This window comes from Solanum tuberosum, unplaced genomic scaffold (genome assembly GCF_000226075.1).
Source record: "Solanum tuberosum cultivar DM 1-3 516 R44 unplaced genomic scaffold, SolTub_3.0 scf00085, whole genome shotgun sequence".
Taxonomy (NCBI): domain Eukaryota; kingdom Viridiplantae; phylum Streptophyta; class Magnoliopsida; order Solanales; family Solanaceae; genus Solanum; species Solanum tuberosum.
In genome coordinates this window covers 655025-672829 of record NW_006239014.1, presented here as the reverse complement: position 1 = coordinate 672829, position 17805 = coordinate 655025, and the positions used below count along the sequence as shown (strand labels likewise).

The 17805-nt window shown below is 32.3% G+C and overlaps 1 protein-coding gene across 1 annotated transcript; it reads right to left on the bottom strand.

Moving 5' to 3' along the window:
- Positions 1–1364: 1364 nt before the first annotated feature.
- Positions 1365–7811, bottom strand: LOC102577665 (uncharacterized). Its single transcript, NM_001287831.1, is given in 14 exon segments — positions 1365–1666; positions 3474–3552; positions 3693–3799; positions 3906–3953; positions 4028–4093; positions 4176–4310; positions 4546–4723; positions 4821–4895; positions 4999–5072; positions 5739–5792; positions 5995–6073; positions 6075–6082; positions 6085–6156; positions 7626–7811. Coding segments are annotated over 14 exon segments (1158 nt in total). The 5' UTR covers positions 7692–7811; the 3' UTR covers positions 1365–1549.
- Positions 7812–17805: the final 9994 nt, after the last annotated feature.

Genomic DNA, 17805 nt, shown 5'->3' with positions numbered 1-17805 from the left:
AATAAGCATTTGTTCACACTACCCTTTGTTGTCTATAAATAGAGGAATTTCCTCTCATTTTCAAAATAACGAAACTCTGAACCTTTTCTTCTTCTTCACAATTAAATATTTGTGTACTTTGCTCCTATTGAGTGGCTCACTAACACCATTGCTTATGTTACAGATCCTGGTATGTATTTTTACAATCATAAATTTATGCTTATATTATTAAGGAAAAATGATAAGATGTAATAATTTTCATTTTCCTTTACATTATTAATGTTTGTTACTACGTAATCTTGTATGTAAGATAATATAGTGTTTTAGTTATAATGCCCGATAGGTTTTAAGTATTATTTTATAAATTCCATGACATTAAATTCTCGCACGAAGCGTGGGTAATTTTACTAGCTACAAATATTAGAGACTTAATTAATAGTCTTATATAATATAACTAATATTAAAATAATTTTAAATTACATATTTAAACTTTAAAGTGCTAACTTTTTTTTAAAAAATAAATAAATTATTAATTCGGAAAAAAGTAGGAACTTCTCAATAACATATTTTTAGATGTTATATTACATAAGAAAATAATTACAAATAATAATGACTTAATTAATGATATCGTAAAAATAATATTAAATAACCAAAAAGTGAAATAGGGAGGTGAATAGTAGTTCTCCAAATAAATGGAGTATAGAGGATAATATGGAGAGAGGTTGGAGAGAGCATTCTCTATTTTACTCTCCAAATATAAAGAATGAAAAATAAAATAAAAATGGGTTGGAGATAGTCTAAGGAAGCATTTTGGAGGAAGAAAGTCCAATGACCTTCCCAAGCTATGGATGCACAAAAGACCATTTATGGAATACACGTATGATCATTACACTTCAATCGGGTTATTCTATTTCACCTCAAGAGGAGAGAGCAGAACAAATCCCCCTTTGAGTCAAACACACCTATGTCGAGTCTACTCTGTTAGAACAAATCAAAACAAGAGGAAAGAAAAGAGAAGGAAGAGGCAGAACAAAGGCCTACTGATGCCAGGGGAGGGAGCATTTCTTAGAAATCTTTGACTCAAGCAGCTAGGTCGACTCTATTAGAATTTAGAACAAATCAAGAAAATAAATTCTAACATAACTTAACGGATATAAACAAAAACAACCAAGCAGATGCCATCAGCAGTAGCTGTCAAGCATCGTTAAGTTCACAAAAGAAAAGAAAAAACCCTGTAGATAGAACAAAAACACACAACAAACAATAAGAATGGCAACCATATTGAAATCAATGCACATAACAGGCTTTGCATTGTGAACACGTTATTCTTGCCAAAGCCCAAATAGTTACAACTTAATGGCACTTGAACAAGATGAAAGCTTGCAGGTCCTCAACTTATATAACATATCCATTAAAGAAAGAGTTTAGGTCCAAGACTGTGAATTAGGGCGTTGAATTACTCCACATGGCAAGATAGAAAGTATGTCACCCGGATTTAGAAGATAGAAAAAACAAAAACAAAGTATAACGAAAATTCTAAGAGGTTGAAGTGCACTCTGTTTCATCCATGTCATTCATCAAACTCATGCATGTGATCTAACAGATAGTTTGCAGCCATCTCCTCATTTTTGTTGCATGCAAAAAATACTTGCAACACCAAAGCTCGATCGAAACCCATAGCTTCAAGCTGTAAAGATCAACACCAACAAAGCAGAAATGGACAGCAATATCACATCAGAATAATATTTCATATCTGCTAAAGCTCAGTGAAATATATATCACAACTGAAGACGTAAAATTTGGAAGACAGTGACATAATAGTTTGCTTCTTTTTAGCTTTCTAGATACCAAAGGGATAGGTAGATAGTGGAAGATCAAAAGACATGTGCAACTTTTACTAATGTATAAATTTTGTGGATATAATAAATCAGCTGATTTTGCTGAAAACAAATGATAACACAAACCCAATAGTCCTTCCAGGTAAAATCACATGCAATGCAGCATGAAACTAACAAGTAATGCTCCATCCAAAAAAATAAAAAGTAATGCTCTATCAAGTTAGAGAAGCCATTCTTGCTTTACCAGTTTGAGAGGATTCTCTGGAGATTACCCCGATCAATCTTTTTTATGAACTTGTGTAAAAAGAACACAAGCAAGAATTTTTCATAAAAACGAGGTAATGAGAAAGTAGCAACATCCCCTCAGGTGTCGGGCAGGGGTGGGAAATTGTGTTAAATGGTTTTAGGCACACAAAGGTGAGGCCTGGTAGTTTGTGATGTGGGATGAAAATCATGGGAGATGAGGGTTCAAATCCGGGCAGAGACAAAATGATTTCTTCACATTTGCCCAAGTCTTGGTGAGCAGAATAACCCAATAGTTACGGTGGTAGAAGGTAGCATAGGCACCCGGTCAAATAATTGAGGAGCACACAAATTTGGCCCGACCTCAACCATACTTTAATAAACAAAACAACACATGCTGACAAGTGTAACCTAATGTTTTCCACACAGATTTACCATTTGGCTCTTGATATGAGGAAGAGGAGACTGTGAAAAGAGTAATTCCGTATCAGTACGGTACAAGATTAAATGGAGTGCCAACTTAATAACTCATTCACATGGCCATGGGGATTTAAGGCAGGAACTTGTAAATGAAAAGGAGACAAGAATAATATGGCAAACTACACCTTGCATTTGGCAGACAATATGGAAAGATAGGGATATTAGGTGTACTGAAAAAAAGGGGGGAAAAAAAGCAGAATCAAGTTTAACAGTTTGTGATAGCTGTGTTTGTAGAGAAAGGCAGAATGTAGAGAAAGTGGTGAAATCTCATGGATTCATTAGTGCTCTTTGCATTAAGAATCCGTAAATGCATTGTTGTGGAATATTACATTAGGTGGTTACTGAACACAGCATTTAGAAATATAACGATAGCATAATACTGGTGATCACTCTTGTCAGTACAGTGTAAGCACCTTTGAAGCCTAAACACAAAGATATAGCTGTTAAATATGACATCCCTAAATATGAAGGATCTGTTTTTATTTTTAAATCAAATATGGAGCTCTGGTATTTTTACACATCGGCACATGAAAAATCATGGACATAAAAGGTGCAGGCAGACTATTTAATGTTCCATGCAAGAAAATTGGGTTTAAGCTTTAAAAAACTGGTTCGGTGCTGCACCCTCAGCACTTCGACTATCAAGTAATAATTTGCAAATCCTACCAGTGTCATGTAAAACGAAACAGGAACAAGGCGTAGGCTTGTCCTTCCTCGTAATGATTTAATGATCATTGGAAACTCAATTCATAGATGTTATGGCTGTGTTGCATAAAAGAAAGGTATAATTCCAACAACATGAAAAGGCACCAGCAATCACTCTGAGGTTCCCCAACAACATTCCAGTCTTACAGGAAACTGTCATGAAATGAACTAGATCTAACTGAACCTGTAACCATGTGGCACAAGCTAAAAGATAAATGAAGAACTTACTCGCTCAATAGCCTCACGCTCTTCAGGTGTGACAGTCACAGCTTGTGGTATAGCCCCTGCCGGCTGCCCAGGGACGTTCCTGATAGTACCATATTATGACAAAGTCAGCCTCACATACAGATACGGAGATGTCAAAAAAAGGATTTTGGATGGCTAGAAGCGTAAGTTGCTGTGCCTCATATGCATCCAGCTCCCTAATTCAAAACAAGAAGTTCTCACCCTTCCCCCTCAACGGGTTCATTGATGAGGCGCAAGAAGTCAGCTTGATGCTCTTGAATCAGCCGCATCAATTGAGGATTTTGCTTACCCAACTCCTGGAGCATTGGCTGCAGAGTGAAAAAAACGTCACTGTTCCAGGTTCCAGAAACCATTTGTAAAAGCTTTGAGCAAACAAAATTAAAAGCCATGTGTGTCAGTCTGTGTGAGAGATACCTGCAATATCTGTGGGTTTGCTTGCACCATTGCTCGGAGGGCTTGAAACTGTTGAGGGGAAAAAAGGTTAAAAAATTGTACTGACAAATTAATTACCAATTTTACAAAGGTAGGATGTGCACCTGTGGACTATTGCTTAAGAAATCCAAATTTCCAGCTCCAACATTTGAACCCACATTTGGAAGGCCCTGATGGTAAATTTGAGATAATTTTTAACAGTTTGAATAAAATGTGAGAGTACAAACTTAATTTTCTGGTGGATTTCACCACCTGAGGAAAGAGATCCAAAGGATTAGCATTTGGCCCACCGGACGGAACTGCTGGCTGTGAAGCCTGAACTGGAGGATTTACAGCCTGTCCGCTGGCAGGAGCAGCAGGTGGGATTTCTGCTTGCTCAGGAATACCCTGAATGATAATAGGTGTACTTTAAAGTCAATTAAAAGATGTGATACTAGAAGACAAAAGAAAATACTAGAATCTATCACAACACAAGCACTAACTGCCAACAGAATGTGAACATTTTCCTACTTTCTGAACTACTTATATTTTCTGGGCAAAGTAACTTCAACAGAATATGAAGCTTCAGGAATGCTATGTGTTCGATGCACAAAGTAAAGAACTTAATCAATTGTGAACTCACAGAGTACAGGTATTCAATAGCTCTTTCTGGATTGTTATATGCAGCCCGTAGAGCACGCACAACCGTATCCCGTTCCCAACTTCCACCACCCATATCAAGAATCTGTTGAACCGTAGTTTCTAAGGTACTTCCAGCAACAAGGTTTGATGCCGCTTGGCCATAAACGTCTGTCAAGGGACTGTTTGACAAAGAAAGTAATATAAAGCATGACCAAACTAATCACATAGCATGACCAAAAAGTAATTTTCTAGTCCAAGATGTTATGATGTACTCACTTAGCGGCAGCTGGAGCTGGTGCTGGAGCTGGAGCTGGAGCAGGAGCAGGAGCAGGAGCAGCAGCAGATTGTGCACTAAAAAACCAAATAAGCTTAAGCTAACTAAACCACAAACAAAAAAATTGATTCTAAGCATCTTCCAACCAACAGCAAAAAGTTATGGGGAACAGAAACTCACGGTGCCACACTTGCAGCAGTTGCTTGAGGTGCTACTGTCTGTGTAGGTTGGCCTGTGGATGTTGCAGGTTGGGCCTAGTCAAACAGATACCATCAGCTAACCATTACAAATTCATAAAACCATCTTTAGATGGTTCAAAGAACAAGATGTTAGACTTCAAGTACCCCAGAACAGCACAAGTAATATAATCATTACACAAGCCTCAGCAAAATCACTCTCTCAGAGCATAGCTCAACTATAAAACTCATTAACCAAACATGCGTCTCCAAATAAACAAGTACAAGTGTAGGTTACAAAAACAATCAACATTCATCACATGTTTTTAGCAACAGGAGAACATCGGGACAGATGTCATCAGCTCCCAAATAACCATTATAGATTCATACAATCATCTTCAAATGGTTCACAGCATAAGATAATAGGCTTCAAGTGCCCCAGAATAGCACAGGTAACATAATCATTTCACAAGACTCATAAAAATCACTCTCTTTCATCGCATGGTTCAGCTACAAAACCCATAAACCAAACATCCGTCTCCACATATACAATTACAGGTGTAGACTACAAAAACAATCATCATTCATCACATGCTTTGCAACAGGACAACAAAAAATATTAAAGGAAGGTAGTGATCACAACAACAGTTATACACATCTAATTTAAAGGAAGTTGAATTCAATCTCAATCGTCTCACTAGAAACAAAAAGTGCATTAAAGAAGTCAGCAAGTAGAGCTCTCACCGAATTTGAAGGCGCTGGCTGTGTAGCTGAGGTTCCACTTGTTGAAACCTTATTCTACAATGATCATGGGAGGACAAAAATTGGAGATGAACCATTATCAGCCAATAGAAACAGAAAATATATATTCACACAGTTCATGGAAGCATGAAGTACCCTTAAAATCATCTGGGAAGAACAGCTATTTCTTTCCAAACTATAGACAAACCCTTTGTAGAGCACATGCTTAAATAGTTAAATTACTTTGAAGAATAGGTACCTTGGAAAGCATTATAACAACAAAACTATTTTCAGCAACTTTGTTTTCCTCCAATGTTGTAGGGTCCTTGAGAACTTTACCCTGGTGGATAAGCATCTGTTGTGCAGCGGGGTAGACATCTTGACCTTGAACTGTTTCTATGCTTTTCTTCACATCAGCAACCTAAATATTTATTATGTGGAGCAAATCAGTTTGTGCAACAGAGGAAAAATAGAGAGAGAAAGCACTGACAACGAAATTACAAACATGATTAAGATTGGGACTTTGTTTAAAAGTAAATGACGAGATCAACGCTTGCGATGCTGTTCCAATTTTGTTTTTATTGCTATATTTACTCTATTTTTAAACAAGAAAGGGTGTAAACATGTGAATGTACACAAAGAGGACTTCAACTATGGAATAAGAATAAGCAGGAAAAAGGCAAATTAGGAAGGTGAAGTAGCTGTAAATGCTGCACAAGCTCTTCAACCCTGTCTGCACAATATTCTTAGGACCAAAACAAAGGAACGAAAACCACTAAGAGACCAAAAGAAAAAAAAAACAAAGCAGTATCAATGAAAAGCCAACAGAAAAGAAAAAAACATAGCAGTGTGTCTTCTAATTCGACGTATGCAGGACCATCTCATACAATGTTATTTTAATTCTCTTGTCTTCTACCTCTAGAAAAATTGGCTTGAGTAGTTGTAGCTTCAAGAACATCGGGGTCAAGAAAGAATTGCACTCATGAGGGTCTTATAAGGGCAGTGGGTCCTATGAAGTGCTTAAGAAAGAGGCAGTAGCCCTAATTCAACCCTTAAAACTAGCTTTCGACTGTACAAGAATTGGACCATACTACATCCTCAGAAATAGAGAAACTCCATTAACAAATCCAATGGCTCTGCTAACATTAAAAAAAACAACTAAAATCACCCCCAAGTCCAAACTCAATTGAAAACTAGAAGTCACTCCAAACTCTTCCCAAGAAAAACCAAGAAATTGTTTCCTTAAAAAGTTAGGGACTTGCAATAAAGCTTCCACCAGTTTAACTTACGTAGACACTAATTTATTAGCTTATTTTGATAATCGCGGTGTCTGGACCAGCCTTCGGACACCTCAACTAAGTCCACCGGATAAATGTCACCTCACACTAAGGCTTAGGACAAATCATCATAGTACTAGATATATAGCAGGACACTACAGAATCTACTCAGTAATAAATAATCATTCAGCTGAATCCAAATTCAATTCGACTCGAAGAATTCACATAAAATCACTCAGCAGCATTAAATACCATCAATTCACGAATCAAAACAAATCAATAATACTTGAAACAACCCCTCCCAAACTATGTACCATTAGAACCCTAAAATTCACAAACAAAGTCGCCACTGACTTTGACTAGAACTATATATAAAGTTTTTTTTGTTGTTACAACTCTACATTCACTACTCCAGAGGAGCAGTCAGTGACTTTTTTTTAGTAGTCGATGACTTAAAACCCTGAATCTACATCAGCCACTAGGAAACCCTAATCAGAGCTCAATCGCCGCTTACAACAACTCAATTTGATAATTGAACACAATTCACAAACATAAACACATGAAAGCATGTATATCATACAATACAAAAAGATATATAGAGATCGATAGTTACTGTGTCTTCGGGTTTCACTTCGATCTCGAAGTGAGTGCCTTTCAAAGTCTTCACAAAAATCTTCATCTTCAAACGCTTGTTTACACGTCCTTCCACTTACGACGCCGGCGCCCTGCAACTTCCGGTCACTGCCGGCGATGAATTTGTAAAGTTAACGAATGTGTTTATAGAAAATTTAGCAGATAGAAGAAAGGCTTAAGCAGAAAGTTTACACTGACAAGGGTTTTTAATGTCTTTATCACGCCTTATATACCTGGGGAAAAAAAAGGGTAGTGATTTGGTTACCGCTAGGTTTCGTGACAGCTCAGAATAAACAAATAATGTGAAGCCACGTAGGTACAGCGGTGTTGGTAAGTTATCTCTTAATATCATTTTTATTTCTATTAGGACTATAGTATTACTCTACTATCTTTATTTTATTCAAATATATATACTTGATATAATAAAAATCTATTTCTCTTCTATTTGGATACTATGTCTTTTTTTAATAATACATTTATTAACCCTTTAACCCAATCAAATTTTATATTGGGTAAAAAAATAATACAATGAGATCTGCTTATTTTTCTATGAAAAATTTAATAATTCATTTATTAACTTATCCAAATATTTTATATTTCTTGCAGAGACAACATTTATTGATGTAGATGAATAATTAAATATAGAAAAAAAATCAATTTTATAGCAATTTTTTATACTACATTAATATTCATGAGTATTTGCTTATATGTCAACTTCTCTTCATACAAAAATTTAATTTTGCTCTATTGAGGGAATAACTAGATTAGTTCCTTGAGATGGTGCCTTCTTTGTAAGGACTCGAACTTGTTTTCATTGTCTTAATTTTTGATATGCCTCGCCTTTTTTTCTTCTTGTTGATACGGGTAAAAACATACAATAGTCCGTAAATGGGTTTATTTGTCACAAAATGCGAATGTTTCTTTTTCAAAACATTAACATAGGTCTTCGACAGACATCGAAAAAGGGGCTGAAAAGAATTTATTTATCATGGCTCTATCTACTCATTAAAAAGGGAATAAAGAGTTTTGCATCTGGGGTGAACATATAGTCCTGGAGAAGAGTGAGAGGGGGACTACGAGCCTTCTCTCGTTATTTTTGGACCACCCATCTCATCTTTCTCCTTCGCCAATCTGGTGAGATCAAATTTCTAGAATAAAGTGAAGTGATAGGACTTCTTAGAAAGAACTCACTAAGCTACTTACGGAATCGTAAGTCTCTTTCGATGCCGAGTGTAGGGGTGGGAATAAGAATTTAATATATAGTTACAATTTCAGTATAAAAAAAACATATTAATCTTGGAGTTGTGGATGATTGAGACAGCTAGTTCTAAGATATTTTTCGTAATTTTTCTTTAACAAGTTGTATTCATTGATTATGCTGATAAATGAGAGAAGGATAATACACCATCCATCAATCCAAACGTATTATATTTGTCTACCTCCATCCTACCAAGTAAGAAGGTCTCCATTCAATAGAATACTATCCTAAAAAAAATTGATCAGTACTTGAAAATACGATGACTTTATCCTTTTGAAAAGGTCCTTCAAGTCTTTCCTGAAGCAACCATCAATCCTTTGAAGATGTTATCCATCAATTGCGACTCTTTCAATCATAGATATGTCCTTAATAAAAATCCAAATAATAAAGCATCAATTTTTATTTTTTTTGTTTGAGATTGACTTAGAGGGTGTTTGCTCAGCTTTAAGTAGTTTTCAGCCCTCAAGAGTGTTTGGATATTTCTAAAATGACTTAAAAAAAAGAAGTTAAAAGTAGGTATCCCCTGTTATTCATTTTTTAGCTTAAAAATTATCGAAATTTGACTTTTTAAAAATTACTTTTTTAAGCTAAAGCCAAATGGGCCCTAGGTCTTTCGTCTACCCTAATGAAACCTAAAATCTCACTCCCTTACTTCCTCGTTTTGATAGACTAGTTTGCACAACTTTTCATTTCACGCTCATTCCTGACTTGGGGAGTGCTCTCTTTCTTCTATGTCAGACAGTCAGAATAAGTTGATAAGAATTTACTAGTTAATAAATGAATTATTAAATCTAGAATAGCATGGGAAAATAAACAGATCTCTATGTATTATTTTTTATCGGATAGAAATTTTGAATGGGTTAAAGGGTTAATAAATGTATTATTTTTAAAAAAAAAGGTTTAATGGGACATGACATCTAATTATGATAGAAAAATGTTTTTATAATGTCAAATATATTTTGATTAAAGTAGGGATAATTGGATGATATTGTAATTCTAAAAAAACAAAAACGATATTAGGGGCAATTTTTCAAACATGGGTGACCATTCAAAAAATTTACTCTCACCATACAAATACATTTATTTGATACAAGTGTGCACGGATGTTTTATTCAAATTAAATTGAAAAAATCAAATCGAATAGAATCTTTTTATTACAAGTTCAAGTGTTCAACTATATGTTGGATGACTATTATGTATTTTTTTTTCATATTGTATTTGTATTATATTATATTAGGAAAAAGGCATAAATTTTTTTTAAAACTTGTTTCGAAATGTCAGTTACACGCTTAAGCTATTATGACGACCTATTACATACATTTACTATTTAAAAGTGAATTTAATATCACCCTGATACATGTAACACCACTCTCACAGTATATGGTGTATTACACTCGTCACCACATCAACAATATGTTAGAGCCACATTGGATTTGTGATTTCTTATATTCTTTTTGTTTTGTTTTCTTTATTAATAAACTTTTCTTTTGTTAACTCTATTTTACACTAATTAATCCCTAATCAATTACTCCCTTCTTTTCAAAAAGAGTGATCTGGTTTGACTTGGCACGGAGTTTAAGAAAATAAAGAAGACTTTTGAATCTTGTGGTCCTAAATTAAAGTTATGTCAAATGTACAAAATTGCCCTTTAATCTTGTGGTCTTAAACATGCTACGTGGAAAGCTGAAAGTAAAATGTTACCAAAAAAGTAAAGAGGTCATTCTTTTTGAAACAAACTAAAAAGGAGAGGAGGTCATTCTTTTTTAAACGGATGGAGTATTAAAATTCTCTAATAATTATATCTTCTTCATCACTAAATCTCTCCCACTTTATCTCTAATCTCATTAGAAAAATCATTCCTTTGAATTTATATCACAATTCACTTTGTCTTCTCTGACGAAGAACAACCAACCCACCACCACCACAAACCCAACTTCACAATACAATTTCCTCTTATTTTCCGACAAACCATTAGCCGCCACCTTAACCATCACAAAACAGCCACTAAAAACCCCAAATCATTCACTGACAAACATCAAATTAGATCCCTTTACCTTATCCCTTAGTGATTTTATTAGTTGAATTTGTTTTGTAGGTGTTTTGGCGAGCTCAATGCTTCAGCCATGGCTCTGATGACTTTTCAATGAGTTCAACACTTTTAAGTCTGAACAACCAACAAACAACACCAGTATATACTCACACCGTTGTGATACTTTGAGGTTGTGATGAAAAATAAAAAAATTGTGAAGAAAAATAAAGAGTGAAGAAGAGGAAGAGGGTTATGGGTGGGAGAGGAGGATTTTGATTTTTATTCTTTTTCTTAACTTTAATTTTTCTGATGTGCTAGTTTTTTATTTTATTTGTTTGCCACGTCAGTTTAGGTGGTGAATAAATTCATTTTTAAGTAGTAAAGTTATGTAATAGATCGTCATGGTAGTTTAAGGCCTCATTTGTTTGCACTTAATGAAGGTCTAAATCTTAATCATTCAAATGCAACCCATTAAGTGTGTTTGTTTTTTAGATCGATCTTAATCTTACTCATTCAGATTCAGCCCATTAAGTTCATTTGTTTTCTTGTTTAAAAAGTCTCTTAATGGACCTAAAAACATCTTCATCAATCAGATCTATAAGAGAGTCTGAACAACATTAAGACTTATTTAATAAGCCACAAAAATCACGTCTTCTCTCTCTCGCACACAACTTTTCTTCTCTTTCGCTACCGACTCTCTTCTTCTCTTTTCTCAATCAAACACCATTTTTTTTCCTATTGAACGAGTAAGTTTTCATAATCTTTACAAATTTTTTTTTTAGTAAATTTTTTATATTAATACTTTTTTTTTGGGTCTATTGATGTTTGTCAAGAATTCTTGTTACACAAATATTTTTGGGTGTATTATGTTTATGAAGAACTCAAGATTTTTGAGTGAAAAAAATACTTCTCATGATTAAAAACAACATATATTCGTCATAATTAAAAACAACATATATACTTTGAGGTCTCTTATTAAAATTTGCTTTAGGCCACTAATTTTATTGAGTTTCTATGATTATCAAATCTGCTTGTATGATCAAACCACTTGTTAGATTACACTAAATATATATATATATATATATATATATATATATCTTAATGTTAAATTTTGTTTTAGGCCACTAATTTTATTCAGACACTATGATCATCAAACCCACTTGTAAAATTAGACTAGATATATTATTGTAGTTGAAATATGTATATAATTGAGGCCTCTTATTAAAATTTTGTTGTTGGATAAATATTTTTCTTAAAAGATGTGTATACTACGAATTCTTTTAAAAAATCATGTTACAATAATTTTTATATTGATATATAATTTTATATGCACATTTAGATCTTGAAAACAAACAGTCTTAATTACTTATTGTTCAAATTAGAGATCACATCTTAATATTCAGATATGTATTCAGATGTAGGCATCAAGATCTTAATGCACATCTTAACATTCGGATGTTCATTCAGATTTAAACGTCTTAATCTTAATGGAAACAAATGAGGCCTAAGCGTGTAACTAACTTTTCACAAAAGTTCAAGGAGAAATCTATGTATTTTCCCTATTATTTTATTATTTTAATAAATACATTATTTAAATAAATTATATTGTTCAGTATCATTACATAATATCACATATCAATAATTTGAATGATAAATTTACAAGAAAAATAGGGTACGCGATAGAGACGTATAGAGTTGCTACGAAAAGGTAGGGTAAAATATAAAATAAGATTATCTTATATCTACTATACGATATTAAAAATATGAAGGTCCTTAGAAATATTGATTAAACTTTTTGTCCATCACTAAAAGACTTTACAATTGACCAAATTGCCATTTATAAAAAAAAATCATAATTATACATAAATAGTAATAATATCTATATTTTGGAAAATATAAACCTATTGCAAGTTTTTTTGAAAATAAAAATCTGTCGTAATTTTTGACAAAGTAAAATTTGCCTTATTTTTAAAAGAGAAGTATTGAAAATAATCCGTAAATTATTAGTTTCATTCCTGAATTATTGATAGTTTTAAAAATACACTTTACTTGACTTGTTGGAAAACTATATGCACAACGGAAACATACCATAATCTTACTGCTTACATGAATAATAGATAATCAAATCGTTTATGCTAGAACACATATAATATGCTAGAACACATAAACTCACTGAAATTTAATTCAAGAATTACCTTTTGAAGCGTGAGCAGATACCTTCAAGCGAATCCACGAGTTAGACAGACCTTCAAGCGAATCCACATGATAGACAACAACTATGGTCTTCTACAGTGATCCCAAGTTCACATCCAAAGTCTCTCAATACTTGGATGGGCAAGTATCGAATAGAAAACTAATCATCTTCTAGGGTTAGAAGAATCCCTAATTAGCGAGATTTCTTCCTAGTCCAAAGAGGAGAATAAAAATAAATGTTATTTTCCTTCAACCGAAAAATACACGCCGATTTTCTTTACTAACGCCTCTCCCCTTTTTCCTTTAGAATTAGAATTCCGAGTTCTAGTTAAATATGGGCACTATAGGGACCACATAATTAATTACTGAGGCTTCCTATTATGGAAATAATTCCAAATAATTAATTTGAATTATTCTTACCATAATAAATTACAAATCATTCCACTAGAAATTCGTAATTGCACTCCTCTATTTGTATTTCGTAATTCCCCATTAAACACTTATGTAATTCCCCATGTTAAGATTACAGATACTAATCAATAAATTAAATTACTGACGAATTTAATTCAATGATTAATTTCCTTCAGAGCACTACTTAACTTATTTCATATGTCGGATTCATAAATCCACTTGCAAGGTTTGACACGATGAAAACTTATAAGTTTCTCAATAAAGGCATATCAATCAATCTTTATAATGAGACATGGATTCCATCAACTAACTTATTATTTCACCAATATATATTATTATCATCCAATCTACCAGGCATATTGACCCATCTCAGAATCTCACCTTTTAATAAATCAAAACGATAATTAATATATACAGATCATAATAGTTATATCAGGATTAAGAATATAAGTACATTTAATAGTTTAGAGAATATGTTTTTGTCAGTCAGTCCAAAACAACTATCTCTACTCGGTCCCAGTTCAATACATACAAAGTGCACTAGCACAAGAAGTCGGAATTATACCGTTCCCATAATCAAGATAAATTACATATAATCTTGTGCTACAATCGTACTGATGGCATGTCCAATTTCCATCCTAGATTGTGAACAAAAAACTTTATACTTATAAGAACCGATGATTTAATTCTCTGTGAATAAGCTAAAACTCTACAAACTAAATCATCTACTATATAAGTAAACAAACACCATAAACGAATATATGATCTATTAAAACTGAATAAATATTTATTCTATAATAAATATTATATCTTAACATATGGTTAATAGTATATATCCCAACATGACTAACTGAACTTAAATACACTTCCAAATCTTGTAACATGAATGAAATACACCCCTAAATTTTCGTCTTGTTTAAGAGTATTTTTAACACTTCTCTCGACTTTTTATTAAGAGTTTCATGGTCCTACGAGAATTTGAGACTACTTGCTATTCCATTGGGTGTATCTAAATTTAATTAGTCAAGTAGACTAGTAGAGAGATGTTTGTAAATTGTCAAATTAATAATTTACATCAAGTTTAGAGGTGTTTTCAATACTTTTCTCTCTTTAAAAATAATAATAAGGATAGTAAGACTCTGTAAGAGTCCTAACAAAAAACAAACAAAAGCTGCCCTAAATAAAATTGACTTGGAAAATAAAAATACGTGTAACGTGTATCATGTTAAACCAAAAATACACCATTAAAAAAAAATTGAAATCTGCTAAGATGAAAATTTTAGGTGCTTATATTGTTTGTAAATTATAGATACTTTATTATATGAGACAGTGATATGTTATTTGTTGTACTGACCTTATATCTTTGTGCTTGATATTTTTTAATTTTAGTGTATGGTCTTATTAAATTAATACAATAAGACTTAAATTGAATGTCTAACTATTTTTTTTCTGTTATAAATCGCAATGGTCAAAATAAATTATACAAAATTTATAAATACGTCAAATATTAAATTTTTCACGCCCAAAGCATAAATAAAGTAGTACATGTTAATGGAAGATAATTAAAAGTTGGTGTAGAAATTTCTAAAATAAAGCACATATAAATGTAATTGTTTGTATTTTAAATTCAAATCATTGTTGAAAAGAGAATTTGCTATCTCAGATCTAAACCCAATAAACAGGATAAAAAAAGAGCTAATTTCATGATTAATTCATAAGCTTTCACTTTTAAAATTCCTTTATACCATGCACATTAATTAAAAATTATCTTTTTATGAAGAAAATTTCCTTTAGTTTGTATTTTAAAATATCTTTTGATTCCTCTTGAACCAAACATAATACACCATATAACAATCATAGTCACTAACTCACTATACATACTTTATCCCACGTGAGATTATGATTGAAGTGTTTATAATTATATTGTTTGATGCTAGAGTTATAGTTTACTTATGAAAGATTTTTCTTTAACACTCCCTACAAAATTAATTTTGGCATGAGATATTCTATCATTTTTTCTTCATGAATATTTGCAGGTGAAATTTTTATGAAACAAAAATATAGGTGCTTTGATAACGATAAATAATTATGATATCTTGGACATATTTTTTAATTTAATGCACCATGTATATATATATATACAATATTTTTGATTATTTGTTTATGATTGACATATTTGTATGAGTAAAAATCTTAATAAATTTTCTTAAACTCTTTCTTGAATACTGTAGGACTGTTTTTTTTCCTTGGACTCTTTGTTGAATAATGTACTTGAATCTAAATAAAATTTCTTGAGTTCTTTCTAGGTTGAAATACCTGTTTAAAACTTGTAATATAATAAGACTTTCAAATAACTTTAACTTAAAAAGCATATCTGGTAGAATTAATAAGCATATGCACCATTAATAACGAAATATAAAATACATTAATAAGCTTCAATAGTAGAATTCAACAATAAAAAGTTTGAATTAAGGAAAACTTAAATTAATGAATTTTGAGGCAAAGTATCTAGCTCTAAATGAAACTGTAGAGGTAGGACGGGAGAAAAAACTAAGTTCCCAATTGGTACCTCGGAAAATATTACAACGAGAAAACTATTGTGAGCAACTTCGTTTTCCTCCAATGTTTTTGTGTCCTCCAGAATTTTACCCTTGTAGCTGTGGATACGCATCTGTTGTGCATCGGAGTAGAAAACTTGACCTAGAGCTGTATTTATGATTTTCTTCACATCACCAACCTAAATATTATTTATTATAATCAGTTTGTGCAACAGACGTAAAATAAAACAATTACAATCATCAATTTGATAATTGAGCATAAACACGGCATGCATGTATAACATACAAAAATTATTAAATAGAAAAGAGATCGATAGTTACTGAGTGTTCCGGGTTCACTTCGATCTCGAATTGCGTGCCTACCAAAGTCCTCACAAAAATCTTCATCTTCAAAAGCTTCTTTACACGTCCTTCCAATGAATATGTAAAAACGGTTTAGAAAGGTTAACGAATTATGTGTTATCACGATTTATATAAGGTAATAATTTGGGTACCACTAGGTTTTGTAACACTTCCTAATTAATATAGCCCTAACTATCCTTATTTTTTTCAAAATATACTTGATATAATAAAACTCTTATTTCTCTATTTGGATACTATGTCACATTAAAATTTTAGTTTATAAATATGCTTCTATAAAAAGATGTATTTTAGGGGGTGACTAAATTGTTTCGGGAAATAAGACATCGACGGTCAAAAAAGGAAAAAGAAAATCTAACCGACTTAGAAAGAATAATTGGGATAAACGAATTCTACACTTAGAAAGGATTTTTGCACTTAAAATATGAAGAAAAAAATTAATTAAATTAATCCAATGAAAAATTTCAACTATAAACTCGATTATCACGTTTGTGTGTAAATTTTAACACGAATCCTACAAGAAATCTGCACTTAATTATGGAAGGAAAACTGAATTACATTAAACCCCGATAAACTCCTAACCCGTCTTGTCTGCATCAATTTTTACTTTTATTTTAAAAAATAAATAGAAACTTACTGAAATTTCACTAGTTTAGGAGCTAATTACTTAAATACACGCTAGTTTGCAATATTACGAATCTTACAAATTTTGGTGTATCCGGATACGTTCAGATATATGTATGTCAGGATACATAGGATAAAAAAAATTAGGTGTAATTTGCTCTAAATATATTGTATCCAATTGGATTCACATGTATCTAGGACATAACAAATTTCGCTTGCCTCTTTCACATCCCTCCTATTTTCCTCGTCACTCTTATTTAATATATCAAATACGTGTGAATCACGATTTGCACTAAATCAAGCAATAGAGCGCCCTCCCCTAGTTTGGTAGATAACTGCTTGCATTTATTAAGCATTGTACACTTGGTTCATTTTATAACATAGCACTGTTGTGTTGCAATAATATAGTGGTTGGTTGGCTCGTCATAAATATATACATAACCATAGCCATAATTTAGTATATTTTCCTTCTCACTTTATTAGGTTTGTTCACTCGTTAATTAGTTAGGCTTTTATTTCTTGTATAGGTGTATGAAGCTAACAACTAGTCAAGTACAATACTCCTTACGTTTTATATTATTTGACTCTCATTCTGAAAATAGTTTTATATTTTTATTTAATTTGTAAAATAAAAAAATAATTATCACGTATGGAGTACAATTTTTTCTTATTCTGAGTAGACAAATTAAATTTTTTACAACATCATTAATATAATTAATTTAACAAC